This window comes from Athene noctua, chromosome 11, assembly GCF_965140245.1.
Source record: "Athene noctua chromosome 11, bAthNoc1.hap1.1, whole genome shotgun sequence".
NCBI lineage: Eukaryota > Metazoa > Chordata > Aves > Strigiformes > Strigidae > Athene > Athene noctua.
In genome coordinates, this window is record NC_134047.1 from 22,279,280 (window position 1) to 22,294,335 (window position 15,056).

Sequence of the window (15,056 nt, forward strand, 5' to 3'; positions counted from 1 at the left end):
TCCAGGAATTCTGAAGAAGATTAGTCATCAGGGCAAGACTAGTAGTTTGTGTTGTTTTCTCTCTGACGCTGGGACACGGACTTCTTGTAGTGTCCTCGTTAGTGTTCCAGTAAACCTTCGTCTTGAAAATTCCCATGTGATCATGCAAATTCTGTTACTCAGGGCCACAACACTTGAAGTGTGTTTAAACTAATCTCCAATGCTTTTCAATTCAGGTATCTGTCTTCAGTTAATAGTTATATTTCTGTCCCTTCAATATTTCTTAACACATTTGTAGCTTATAGAAAGAGTAAAGGTACACAGATAATAGATTAATATAACAGAATATGACTAAACCTTAACAAGGGGTTTAAGGAATTTACCTTTAGAAAATGTTACATTATCGTTTCAGGTAAGTTAAGAAACAAGTAGCAATGATTTAAACAGACAGCATCATGTGCTTTACTGATACGGGGAAATGAAGGTTGTAAAATACGGTGTTCAAGGATATGTAGCATACAGTGCAAAGAAATTATTTAAGATGAAGATGAAAAAAATTGTCTCAAGTTATGACTCCCAGACTAATAAAATTAAATGAGCATTAGGCTGACACCTTCTCTCTTTCTCTCCTGTGGACTGCTTTGTCTCCTCCATTTCTATGGTCACTTCAGTTCATTTAATATTATTTTGCACATACCGCATCTTGATATTCTTTCACTCATATGTTGCTTCACTATGTGTACTTGTAAATAGTCGTAGAAAACACCTTACAAATAAATACTGTTGATATCATGGTTTCTTTTGCTGTAAGCACTTTCTCTTTACTCACTGTTTTGTTTTCTTCTTCACTGTGCAGTTGCTTTACGCCCGAGGTCTGTTAATTGACCTTCTGATCAAATCGAACGTTAGCAGATATGCAGAGTTTAAAAACGCAACACGAATTCTTGCCTTTCGAGAAGGAAAAGTAGAACAGGTATCGTAAAATAAAATTACATCTCATCTTTTTCAAGTCAAACTTGAAATTGGTTCCTTGAGAGTTTTGTGACAATAAGCTAGTATTTTTCCTTAAGATTCTGATTTTTATTTAATTTCTGAAATGAAAAGGCATTTCTATGTGTTGGCTTTTCTTAAAAAAACCTCCCAAATTTATAAAACAGGAATGTCCAGTCCAGTAAATTATTGACAAAAATCTTTGTCTCATGTCAGATATTTAACCATGGTTGCTTTGGCAGTTAATTCTTAAAGATTCACAGGTTTTAAGTTTTCAGATTTGTAGCATAGACTTGATTTGTGTCTCTGCTACTTACAGGGAAAGTAGATGGTGTGATAATGGCAACAGGAGATTTTTGGCACAGTTAATTAATAAGAACTCTTTTGATTAATTCTATAGTTAGAGATGCAAGGGAAATAAAAAGAGGAAGAGGCTGAAAAAATTTTAAAATATTTTTGTGTAGTTATAATAGAAAATAATGGAAAGAAATATGTAAGAAAATAACTATAATAAAAAAGTAATTTAAAATATTTGTTAGGTAAGCAGACTGTAGTGTTGCTTTTCACATCCAGAGTATGGAAAGTGTCTGAAACTATTAAAAAATGTTTTCTAGGTACCTTGTTCTAGAGCAGATGTCTTCAACAGCAGACAGCTCACTATGGTAGAAAAGAGAATGCTAATGAAATTTCTGACATTTTGTTTGGACTATGAACAACACCCCGATGAATACCAAGGTAGTGTTTCATTGAACAGTGTACACTCTCTTCTTATGAGTTCGTTCAGTTATGCACAATTTTGATAGCTCTCCTGTGTTTTCACGCAATTTATTTTTATGGATTCATTTTCAAAGTATGCTTTGACCTTTTTGTGACCTTTTCACTTCAATGTTAAATTCTTCTATTTAAGCACTTGCTCTTCTAGTTCCCACATCATTTATTATTTACATTTTTCTTTAACGGCAAAATTATATATTATAGGAAGGTTGCAAAATGTTTGTATCATTTTTAGGTGTTTCCTCCCCCCTCCCAGGCATTTTTTAATATTGTGTGGTGTATATGATTTTTCTTCTTTCTTGAATATGTAAATCTTCACAATATATTGCCACAAAATCAGAAATAGAGAAAATTGGATTTTTTAACTTTGGAAGTAAATGTAATTTAATGCCTTTTAATTGTAGAGGGCAAGTTCAAAGTGTCTTTATCAACTGTTGGCTTACTTAGATGAGAGAAAATCTGAATAGATTGGAGCCATAATGTGTGAAGAATAATGAGCATCGGGTCAAAGAGGCAAATTGGCTAGCAGAAGGAAGGTGCTTTGGGTTTATGCAAAGAATACATACATTGGGTTTATGCAAAGAATGAAGTGATGTTTTTCAGTTCTTGGAGTCTAAAAGTAAACTAAGGCAAAAAAAGAAAAATCTGCCAAGTAGAAATAATGAGGAAAGAGGAATAGTTAAACTATTTGACATGGTTTTCAGACTGAAGCATATCAGTGCTTTTGTAGCTTGACAGTAGCCTGGCTAGGCAGTATTTTTGAAAGAATCTAGTGTTAACAAGAAACAATTGTTAAGATACTGGTTTGATTACTTGAACAAAACCCTTAGATTAGGTGGAAACGTTAGAGAAAATCATTTGAAACACGTGCAAGAGAGATTTGGTCAGTATTGAGAATGATCTGGTAAGATTAGGAGAAAGAAGGTCTGTAATGAACTCCAGAAAATCCTAAAGGGGGAAAAACTCATTAGACTGAAGTAGTTTATAGATTACAGGTAATTCCAGTTTGCTGCTGCTGGGAGAAATGGAGGTGCTCAGAGTGAGGATATAGGTGGTATTTAGAAAATTTATTAAGTAAAAAAGAGACGCCACATCAATTTTTAAATGAATCCATTGATTCATGTACCTAAATGACATTAGATTTATTTTACTTCCCCAGATAGTTAAACTGATTTTGTTCCTACATTTTAAAATAGCCTGGGAAGTAATTCAGAATATTTTGAGTGAGATTAGACTAATGTAAAGACTTCAGAAATTTAAAATTACTCTTGGTGAGATCACTACATTCGTGGGAAGGCAGACTTTTAATAGGGAGACTTCATGATAGTGAAGAATTTTTTTTAAAGCTTTTTTCTATAAAATTTGGAGTTATGTAGGAAGTCTGAAGTGAGGAAAAAAGTGAAAATTTTTTTAGAATGATAAAACAAAAAAACCCTGTCATTTTATGACTTGATGCATGGCTGTACAAAGGGTAGTAAGATTCATTTGTAATAAAACAGTGGTTGAATCTTGAACAGAATTATATAGCTTGATAATACTAGTCTCAGCACTGATGGAAGTGTTTCTGAATTACCTATGTATTTATCCATGGCTGAAGTAAGCTTAAGAGCAGGTTTCTGAATAGTATGAAAGTATGCTGTTGCTTAAATACAGTCTTTTCTGATGGAAAAAAAAAAAAAAGCCTATAGTTAAGATACTGCTGAAAAACTTTAGTTATATCAGTGACATGCAACACTTGCATTAAACATCTCCTGAAAGACCTGTGTTTCTTTGAAATTATTACTACTGCTAACACATTTTGAAATTCAAAGGGAGATACGCTTTCTCCTCTTTGTCTTTGTGTCCCATCCGATGGGGGACTTGTTTGCTGCGAGCAAGTCATCATTTTGAAACCATTAGTGTACCTTCTCATCTTTGGATTAAGACACTAAGTGAATGGCTTCTCTGTGCATAAATATACACTCGACCCATATCAGTACAGATTCAGCAGTACTGTTCTTGAATAGGTGTCATTCAGGTACAGTATTTTGGGTAATTTACAGGAACTAGCATCCTGAGGCACTTCAATGGATTTTTGGTGCACAGTTGTTCACTTTACTCATGTGACTGAGAAATGGTTTTAGATAAAGTCTAACATAATGAATAGATGAACGCATATTTAAAGGTTGCTTTCTAGATTGTTGGAAGCCCATACAATGGGTTTGCGTTATTTTGAAATATTTTAGTGGAGTGACATTTCTGTCTTCTGCAAAGACTTGCTTTCTGGGAGTAAAATTCTTAACTTTCATTGAATTGGATTATCCATTTTCAGCAAGGTGTTTGTTGAAAAACTCAATTGGTTTTGTTTATTTAAGTACAAATGTACTTGGTTTAAGTTGAAGCACGTGGGAAAATACAAATATTGTACTGTACACTTCACCTAAATTTATTTTTTCCTCAGACTATGAGAACAGTACATTTGCTCAGTTCTTAAGAACACAAAAGTTAACACCCAGCTTGCAGCACTTCATTCTTCACTCTATTGCAATGGTTTCAGAGACTGATAGCAGCACTCTTGAAGGTCTTCAGGCCACAAAAAAATTTCTTCAGTGCCTTGGCCGCTATGGCAATACACCATTTCTGTTTCCTCTGTATGGTCAAGGAGAGATCCCACAGTGTTTCTGCAGGTAAGCTTCACTTTTCTAACACGTATCTTCCAAAAAGGAAATCCTTGGTAACCTAATGCTGATTGATATTACCTTGTTAACAATTTCATGTTGGTTTTAGTTGCTTTACGTTTTTGATGGCTATGAAATTCTGCACACACACACCCCGCAAAAGAAAAAAAAAATAAATATTGGAAATTATGCTACTCTAATATTTAAAACACTTTTCATTATATTACAAGTGCAACTTGTTATAGCTAGCTGTTGCGGGGGCTGCCTGTGATAAGAAGTTTCTAGTACTTACATGAGATAATTGAACTCATATGTAGCTATCCCTTTCTCAGACTGGCAGAGCAGGCTTGGAGTGATGTTTGTCCAAAGGGATGACTGAGCATTTTGGAAGGCTGGGAAAATTTGTATTTTAGTCTTCCTGAAGTTACAGGAGGAAACATGTTTTCAGTTTGTGTTACTAATTAATTCTGGGAGTGCGTCTACCACTCCTCGATGGATATTTAATAATGAACTGGATTTTTCTGAAAGAAGCAAAATGGTGCCACATGTCCCAATTTATTATTAAATTTAAAAAAATACGTAATTCTTTCACCTTTGTTACATCACAGACTTATACAAACAGGGTAACTGCCATGAAATAATGTCCTTATTCGCTTGGCATCATTTTATAGATCTGTATAGACCCAACAGCTTCCACTTATGACTTAAACAGCAGATAAGATATTGTGAAGCCCTGTTACACCAAGCCATATACAGGCTGCAGTTTTACATTCTCACATCTTAAACAGCAGCCATATGTTCTCCACTACTAGAGCCCTAGAAAGCAATTAAACCAAAAAAACTCTATTGATTCCAGGATAAAACAACATCTACTTCAACCCCTTCAGTTGAACTGTGGGCAATGATAATGTAGTCTTTAGTGTGACTCCTGAGGTGCACTAGGGATCGTAGTTCTAGCAGAGGAGTTGTTGATGGATGCTTTTGGGGACCATCAAGAATACATGTGCAGAGGGTGGGCGGTTTTAATTTTCAGTTGTTTCCATCGGTTCAACTGGCTTTTAAAAGGCTGAGGGGTTTTTTTAAATTTTTTTCTTTTGCTGGCAAGCAGCCTTTCCATCTGTTCTGTGTGGGTTTTTAATGTAGTAACCTGTAGGTCTGAAGTAAACATTAGCTCTATTTAAAAAAGCAGTATTGCATGGTAAGGCCATTTTGTTGTCTGAGTGATATATTTGTGTATTATTTGTTTAAATATCAGTGCAGTCTTACCTGCTATGTTTTTTCTTGGTGGACAAGTTCTGTTTTTACATGTGTGCTGCTATTAAGAAATTCTGGTTTGCAGCACGCTGTTGGGCATTATCTTCCTGTCTTGTCTGTATGATAGATTCTGATTTTCTTCTCTCTAGCAGTATCTAAATTACTGCTAGTACTTAAATTACTAGTTTGAGCCTATTCGGCAGTATATAGGATGGATGCAACTATATGTCGACAGAAACATTCTGGAATAATTATCATAGTTCATGGAAGGTATCTATAGAGTACCTGGTTGGCACCAGCAGCTGTTGTGGAACTAGCATGTGGCTCTAGCAACTAATGAAGGCCACATGCAATTGTCCTGCATGATGTATATATGTAGATTACCTAATGTTTCCGTTAGTTCATTAGACAGCCAGGCAGTGTTCTGTACTACATTGAACAGAAATGTTATTTGGTAACATCTTTTGTCAATAGCCTTTCATCTGTACATTAAACTGTACTTACATGGAGATTTTTAAAAATGTGGACCTACATAAGTAGATGCCCGGACGGACAATTTGTGAACAAGAGTTTAAGTAAGTACTCTGGACACAGTCCTGCAGTAGAACTTGTGTTTGTAGACTTCATGGATGTCTTTCTGTTTTTATAGGACTTCATGTGGGACCAGGTATCTGTATGTGACCAACAGATTAATAAATCAAAATATTATCAGAGCCATTATAGTAGCATAAGTTTTGCAGTTAGACCTTATTTGGTTTCAGATACCTGGGAAAAAAGTTAATTTAACAATTAAAGTTGAAATTAGTATTTTAGTTACGTTTTTCCGCTGTAGATCCTTCCCAATGTAATTTTTTCTTGCATTCTTGAAAGCCCTTTGGCTTTATTTTGTTTAATACCCAGCGCATTAATTTTCTGATCTGTAACAGCAACCTATTTCAAGAGTTAGCAATAGTGGTGTCTGGAAGTCTTATAAATATTCTTATCAGAAAAGCATTCCATGATCACAGGAATTCTTCAGATTGCCTGAGCCTTCCATTGGTGTCCATTGATTGCTGTATTTGAAGGTTTTTTTGCTCAATTGTAAGTCTTCTAGTAAGGACAGTATTTTAATAGTTGAGGCAAATTAGTCTGTCAAACCAAGAAGTAATTATACCTTTAAAAGGTTTGTATTACAAACAATCTAATACAAAGTAAAGTTTAAATGTCTTTAGTTTTAAGTGAATAGTTTAGGAGGCAATCACAATTTTTTGGGGAGATTAATCACATTTTTTATAGGTGGTCTGCCTTGGGTATTATGTCTTGCTAAAACTGAGAAGTATCTGAAGAATACTGTTCAGACTGTGTAGTAAAGTGGTAACGCCACAACCTATACATCATACCCTACAGTTTTTATCACCAGGTTATCAGAGTAAGGTGTCACCTGTTCTGTGATTTCTAACCACCGTTCTATATTCTGTTTTAATGTAAACCTCTTAAGCGTTTCTTGCAGCCAGTTACACTGTGTGTTCTCATCAAGGCTACTGTTATAAATGGCATGCATGCATATTTATGTGAATGAGTCAAAGACATTTGTAAGTCACATCCTTGCATTCTAAATGAATTCTGCATAAACAGTACAACGTTTTATAACTACTGACGACACTTGAGTGAGTAAAAGCGGTGTTAGTTCTTTATTGGTTTAAACAGGTATGGTTTAGGAGAGAAAATTAAACTTTTATATCACTGTAATGTACCTCCCAATATGTCGAGGTACAGATGTGAGATTTCTATCTCCATAAATTGGATTCGTGGTACAAGGAAGGTCATTGGAAGCCTCATGCTATTCCAAGATGACAAGCAGCAAAACTTTTCCGGCCTGTGTAACAGCTTCCTTGGGTTCAAACTTCTTGGTATGAAACTCTTATGTCTTCTGCTTTCTAATGAAGTAGTAGTAGTATTATGCTAAATAAAAATAAATGTAATATTTCATTCTTGAGGAAAATCAAAGTAAGCCTTTACATTTGATATGGTAAACATGAGACACCAGAGCTTTGATATGTAAGGCAGCTAAGGAAATCGATGTATGTTTTGCAGTTTGCTGTTACCATGTCACATGTTCGTTGCAAATCTTTTTAGTGACATTCTTGAAAAAATGTCACTAAAGAAAACCTTTGATTAGGCATCATTGTAAACTGTGAAGTCTTGGTGGTTGCAACATTTAGAATATTTAGTGTGATCTTGATGTCTTTTTCTGTTTTTAGAAAACATTAGGAAATAGCCCAAATATTTTCTGATGTAGGAGGTTAATGTTAAAATTGTCAGCTTGCAAATTTGCCTTTGTAACAGGGAAAAAAGATACTTGGTTTAAAAATCTGAAATGGTTGTCAAATATGAGGACATACTTGCTTTTGCATGTTGTACAAAATTCATCTTTTGTAACTTGAATCTCCTTTCTTTCCATCTAGGTTTTCAGAAGAAAAACTTCTGAGTTTTTAATAGTTTTGAGGAGTGTTTGGAAGTGCTGTTTTTGTATAGTTCATTTTTACAGTTCACTTCAATGAAATGCGCCTCTTATTTGCAGTTTTCATTTGAGAGGAAGTCTTTCTGGAAGCTTTCAGTTTTGATTCTCTTCCCCCATGACCAGCGTTGTTTAATGAATGACAGATGAGCAGTTGTAGGTTGTGGCCTCACTTCTGTGATTTTTCTTAGTGCCTCCTTTGTGAACACACTGAGTTTTGGGGAAGACTCTGCATAGTTTCTCTTCAGTTATGTGTCAGATTTGTTTTTTCTGGACTCTTGCAAATACGAACATCCAAATGGAAACAAGACTTTTTGAGAAGCAGTAATGCAGTTTTTTCCCATTTGATGTTTTAGAGGGAATTGGCGACTACTTCATCTGTCGTCTCATAAAGCTTCTAGGGGTGATATGTGTCTTTTTTTCTCTTTGTTAAGAGTCATCCAAGAATTGACAGATGTGGTTGTGGTAATAGGTGCTGAGGTGGTGGAGTGTCTTTGGCAGCTTCGCCATAGGAATTAGTGATTTACTGATTTTATGGGTAGTCAGTTAATTACTTACATTTCCTACAAATAGGACTTTTACATTGTGTATGTATTTGGTGGGCAATATAACCTTATTTTAGTAGTTGTTACAGATTCTAGCTGAAATTAGTCATTTTTGTGTCAGTGCCAGTGACAGTAGTAATTTTGTGATGGAGGAAAGATCTGATTAAGATGGTTCATCTCTTTCAGTCCCTATATTTACAAGAAGATTAAGAGTCCAGGCTGAAATATGATGGATTGTGTGATTGATTTGGAAGGTTCCTGTATATATTTCAAAAATGAATAATCAGTTTTTACCCTTATATTTGAGCTGTTATCTGCTACAAATGTCAAAGCTTCTGAGGTTGTTTCAGGTACTTGAACATTTCCAATTATAAGCCTGTTACAATCCCTAGGAAGGTTTTAGTGTTAGGAAATCAAGACTGGACTTCAGGAAACCTGACTGTAATAAGCACTTAGAATTGATATATTAAAAATTCAGTGCAACATCTTTTTCATTTGAATCTATACATGAATATCATGTCTCTACATGTAGGCAATATGTGTAACTTTTCTGTATGTTAATTGAGTGATTTGGCATATTAATTGGAAATTCAAACAACATTAATTCCTTGTGATGATCAGATATGACAGATTTGAGTCTTAGCAGCTGTGCAATTCGTGCAATTCTGTGCAAGTGTGAAAGAATCACAGGTGATTTAAAAAACATAGGCTGTATCTGAGATGCGAGTTCAGTGCTACACCTCAAAATACATATTTTCATTATTATATATCTCTTATCACTTAGGATTATTCCGTTTCTTTAGACCTGAAAATTTATTTTGAAATTACCAACGTGTCAGTATGACCTGGTTTCTGCCAAAATACTGAATAATAAGTGTAGCTGCTGTGCTGCTTTTTTCCTGTTTTCACTTGCATTTTAGTGAAATAATAAAACTTTTGATGTATTGATATATTTCTCTTTGCTTTGTTGGTAGATGAATGTAAACCGGGCAAGCGTAGTTAGCATGATTGTTTGTAGGATCAGTTGTTTGTTTTTCCCTCTAAGGAGAAACTCTTTCTTGGGATAAACATCAGGGAAGTGAGATAATCCATCATTCTGAGACCTGTTCACTAGTGATGGATGGATAGATTGGTAAAGTAACTCAATAATCTTCATTTTTTTCAGGTTATTCACAGATCAGTGAGCATTGTCGTTAAGAAAGCTATGGAATGCTTTTGTGTCCTTGCCCACATAATTTCTCAGAATTTGACAGGAAAAGACTTTTAATTTGGAAATAACCTTTGTTGTGAAATGCATTCTAACGGCATGTGAAACTTTGAAGATACCTTCCCATTTTAGATTTTATCTTTCTTCACAGTGAGATGTTTGTCAGTTCTTTTTTAAAAAAAAAAATTTACAAATAGGAGCGCCTTTCTGCTCAGTGTTTTACTGACTAGAAATAGGGTTCTTCAGAACTTTATACCTCGTGAAGGCCTTCAACCATTAGAATATATCACATGGGATGTTCTGAATCGTATGAATGTTGTCAAAGTGTATTGATTTCAGATCCCTAACTAGGCATGGAAAAGTTTTCAGTGAAGAAATTGTATTACAGGGGTTAGAGTATACCCTGTGGTATAGGAGAAGTAAATGTAACGTTACATATTAAAAAAGACTGAAAATAACTTCTATTGTCCTGCTCGCATTCTTCTAACTTCTATTGTCCTGCTCGCATTCTTCATCATTCTTGCTTCGTTTTGCAAACGTATTTGGAACTTAAAAGCGCAAAATAAAAATCCTATAATGATATGTCAGTAATTCTTGACTTCAATAATTAAGACGATACTATGAAGGCAGTATATCTAATACATTCTTTGGTATTATCTCTTAACAGTCTCTTAACAAGTGAATTACTCTCTGCTTGGGTGGGGATGTGCAGATTCTGGTTTATACATGTTTCCTCAGAATTATGACTCAGACACATGAATATGTTACAGCATTATCAGAAGATCTATGGAAATGACATGAATGTTTATTGTTGGAGCAAATCTGGGATGTATATGCAGATGTAATTTAGCAGAGTCCTTTTTTGTTAAACTAGAAGACAGAGGAAGGTAGGTTCCAAAACATTACTGAATTAGTAAAATAGTCCTTGAATTTCATTGAGGGTTAAGATAACTTGAATTTTTATGTCTTTTCTGGAGGCAGAGAACACATAAATGGATTTTATAGATGAGCTAATGCTTAGTGACTGGTTTCTAGTCACTCGTTTTTGTGTCTCTGCCCTACGGTCCTGATCTCCCAAGCTCCACTTTGAGGGCAGAAGCATTGTATAATTGCAGCTAAACGACCTTGTGCGAGGAACAGCTTCTTCTCTTACAAGGTCGATAGAACTTGGAGCGGAGCAGGTCTCATACTTCCATCTTCCATAGAGATTAGTCTTCAGAGTGTGTTTTTAGTTAACTACCATCACAGTAGTACAGAAACTACTGAACTTAACTTCTTTTTTCTTATTTTTTTCCTCCTGTGTAGTGATTTCAGTACTTTAGCCATAATTTCCTGGACACTTCTTACTTATTTAAGTTGAATATGTTGCCTGATGGATCCTCACCTCACTTTCATGTAAATCACCTGTTTCTTGAGTTTAGCATCCCAGAGAGTGATTCTTAATCTAAATTCAGTAAAAATCACTGTTAATTGCAATATCCTTGAAAAATGTTTATGTAATTCTTCCATTTAATAAACCAGTATTAAGCAACATTTCTTTCAAATTCCAGTGAGGTGTTGAAACAAAATTCTTCTATGCACAGTCAGTGCAGCACTTCAGAAGTAGACTTTTCCCTCAGAAATTACTTAAAGCTAAGAAAGCAGCTGCTATTCCAGAGCAGATTTTTGTAAAATACTGCTAGCACATACTTGCTAGCACTTTTTTCTGTAGTTACATTTGTCCAACTTCAGTATTTCTTAAATGGGGATTTTTTTTCCTGTGGTTATTTTAAATGTGGAAGATGGGAAATTAGTTTCATAGTTGAACATTTGTAGAAGAGAATACCTAACAAATGTGCATAATTACAGAATATGTTTGTGATGTTAGTGACTTTCAAGTGCATGATTAGATAAACTGGTCTCTGGTTTATTTTTTCATTTTAGAAATTTATTAGTGGATACACCTAAGCTACTTTTCTACCACTCTTAGACTCTCTAAACAAGTCTTCTAAAAGAGTCATTGGTAATATGGCTTCTGTATTAGTAATAAGCTTGCTAATACTGGAGTTGCTTAAATTACTAACAGTTTGTTAAGTGAAAACAGAGCTTAAATGTGGTCTTATTTTTGTCAACAGAAATTTCTCAGGTTTTAGAAACAGCTTAATCTACATTTGCATGAGGTGAGACTGGAAGTCTAGTAACAAAAATGTATGATGAACTAAATTTTTTATTGCAATGTCGTCTAGCATTTGAGTTTCAGAAAACAGAATTGGAATCTTGAGCCTATAAAAGGCAGCATTGACTTGCCAAACCCCTGAACTTGCACATCACATAGTAGGAGCTCAAATGTTAAATCTCTTGAAGTAGTTGCACTTCAGTGCCAATTTGGCTATTCAGATATCGAGAACAATATATATTAATCTTTGCCAGACTCTGATGAAATAAACTTAAATTATTGCTATTTTGTAGTTATGGAAAAAAGTGCCCCGTGGGTCTAATGCATCTTGGAGTAAGTGATAAGTAGATATATTACTCAGGTTCTTGAATTTTGCGCTCTAAACAAAATCAAATACACCAATTTGTTATCTTGTGACTTATTTTATTGTCAAATATTACATGCTCCACTAAAATTCCTCACAATATGTGAATATTTATTTATATGTATAGCAATCTAAATGCCATACAATAAAAAGGAGCAATTTCTTAGTTTTAGAAGGAAACTTGTGTTTAAATCCAATCCCTCTTTCAGCCGTGGCATTTATTCCCTGATCTGTTACCATTCCTGCCTCTTGTGTCTTCCTCCATGAAAAGAGCTCACTGAAACTGAAATGAGCAGAAGTCCTAGTTTTTTTTTCCCCCCCCTGTGTTTTATTTTCCCCCCAGTGTTTTAATTTGGAGCTTTGCCATTACAACAACTCTTTCTGTAGCATTTCCCAGTCACAGTGCTAGGAATTTCCTTCAGTGTTTTAGGACAGAAGCGAAGATCTGGTGAAGAAATTATCTTGCGGTATGAGTAGAGGCATAAAAACTGTGGTTCCTGCAAAAAACTCTTCGGAAGTTATCTAACTTCCAGTTGATAACTGTGCAGGAACTCTGTGACAGTTTTAAAACTGTCACTTTGCTAATTGGATTTATAGACTAAGCTGATTCTGTAATCTTTTGGGACCTTTTTTTAATTTTACAGGAATGCTAAACACTGTCTCCAGGAAAACATAAAAATATTTGATTCCTCATTTCCTTGCTTAAGCATTTATTTGCATATTATCCTTTCCAATAGCTCTCCAAATGTCAGGACAGTTCTGGTTGACACTGATTATTATTTTAATTATATCTTTGGTGCTGGTTTGTGGTTTTGTCGTGGTGTTTTGTTTTTTTGTCTTCATCCAGGTGGGTGCACATACTAAGATTTCACTTTTTTATGGGAACTCTGTTGGGAAAATTGCCTATCTATATTTTTAACTGTAGCTGTTTTATTTATCTGATTTGTCTGTATTCTCCATTTTAATGTTTTTAGAACACACAGCAATACTGTAGGAAATGCTGAAGTTCTAGGGACCTTTCAGGAACCACAGAATTTAGCATAAGAACAGCTTTCTCTGTGTGTAAAATAAATTGAGAGAGAACAATTCATTAATTCAGCACTTGGCATGTTTTTTTTGATCTTTCTCCAAAGCTCGCTGTGCTGTATATTCAGTATTCATCTTCAAGGAGAGAAGCATATAGTTTTTGTATATGGGACTGCACTGTTGGGGAGAGAAATACTGAATTTTTTAATTAATCGCTCCGTGCATTTTAGAAAGTAAAAGACAATCTGTATGCTAGAAATAAAACCTACTTTTTTTGGTGTGAAACTTATGTGATATGGCTTTCCAGTACTTTTATGTAGTTTCAGAATGAACAAAGATAAGTCTGCAATTTAAGGGTGTTTATTGTATCTCTGTGGTGAAAACCAAAATGTCAGATGGAGAGACATTCTATTTTTGTTCAATTAATATCGTAGAGCATTACATCAAAGCAGTAAACTCCTCTTGTAACAACAGATGCAGCAACCCCGAAGCCTATTTTCTCTCTTGTTGCATTAGTGTTTAATTAAAGAAAACAACTAGTTGGAGGCAGTTACTTTCTGTGAAATGTAATGAAGATTTATTTTGTAAGTGACCTTCACTGTATTAGCTGAAACAGTAATCAGTAAAATTAATAGAATAATCAAATTATATACAAACTCATAAATCATCACGAATATGCTGTCAAAAATTCAGCTTTTAATATGTCCTATTGTTTCACAGCTGTATTAAAAATTACAACTGTTGATTCCTGCCTTGATGGGAACTGAAATGGCATTTAAAGGCTGTGTATGATGGAGGACTACCAGGCCAGAAATTTTCACAACTGTTAATTTAGTTGTAATATGATTTGATGTCACCAGGGCAAAGTTGAAGTTGAGTACAGTGTTGTTGCTATCTTTCAGCGAAACTTGAATTATTGGTGTAGGCAGTCGCCAGTTAATTAGAGTAATATCAGTTTAAATGTCTGTCATTTAGGGTTAATAGTATCAAAGAGTTGCCTTGTACTTGAAGTACAGTCAAATCATCTTGAATAGACTATTGTATAAAAGTAATGTTAGCACAGTGATTTTACTTTGTCATAAATTATTGGGATGTTGTTTAGTTTAATATTTCAATTTCTATATTTAAATAATTTTGGCAAGTTCTTCCTAATCATGTAATTTTTCATGCTAGGCTGTTTTAATAGGTATTTTGGCTCTTTGTAATTGTTTAGCACAACACAATTAAAATTCCGTTCCATTTTCATTTAAAAAGAGAAGTTTTCTGCTGGGCTACTATGAAAACAGGTCATGCCCTCCTCCACTGGATAGCAGGCTACTCTTGAAAATAAGTAATTCACATTTTTGCGCAGCCAAGCAGCAACGTTCTTTCAAAGCATGCTAGAAAAATAAAGCACGTATATCAAAAAGCCCTTGACTGTGGTTGAAGTCAAAGGAAAAATATAATTTACAGTTTTTAACAAAGGAATCTTAGTTCTACTTAGGTTAATAGTGCTATTCTTTTATACAACTTATGAAATAAATTCATCTGAGTTGGTTTCAAAGATCCTAATACATGATTTGTCAGGCAAGAAGCCATTGATTGCAGCATTAGAGATAATAAGCCTGT

General features: G+C 34.6%; 1 protein-coding gene across 4 annotated transcripts in view; it reads left to right on the forward strand.

Moving 5' to 3' along the window:
* Positions 1-15,056, forward strand: part of CHM (CHM Rab escort protein) — a 71,207-nt gene that overhangs the window by 30,879 nt on the left and 25,272 nt on the right. For all 4 annotated transcript variants that reach the window (XM_074915387.1, XM_074915384.1, XM_074915386.1 and 1 more), the window contains exons 6-8: positions 836-952; positions 1,584-1,704; positions 4,184-4,409. In XM_074915387.1, coding sequence (XP_074771488.1) covers positions 836-952; positions 1,584-1,704; positions 4,184-4,409 — 464 coding nt within the window. The remainder of the gene's footprint in view (positions 1-835; positions 953-1,583; positions 1,705-4,183; positions 4,410-15,056) is intronic.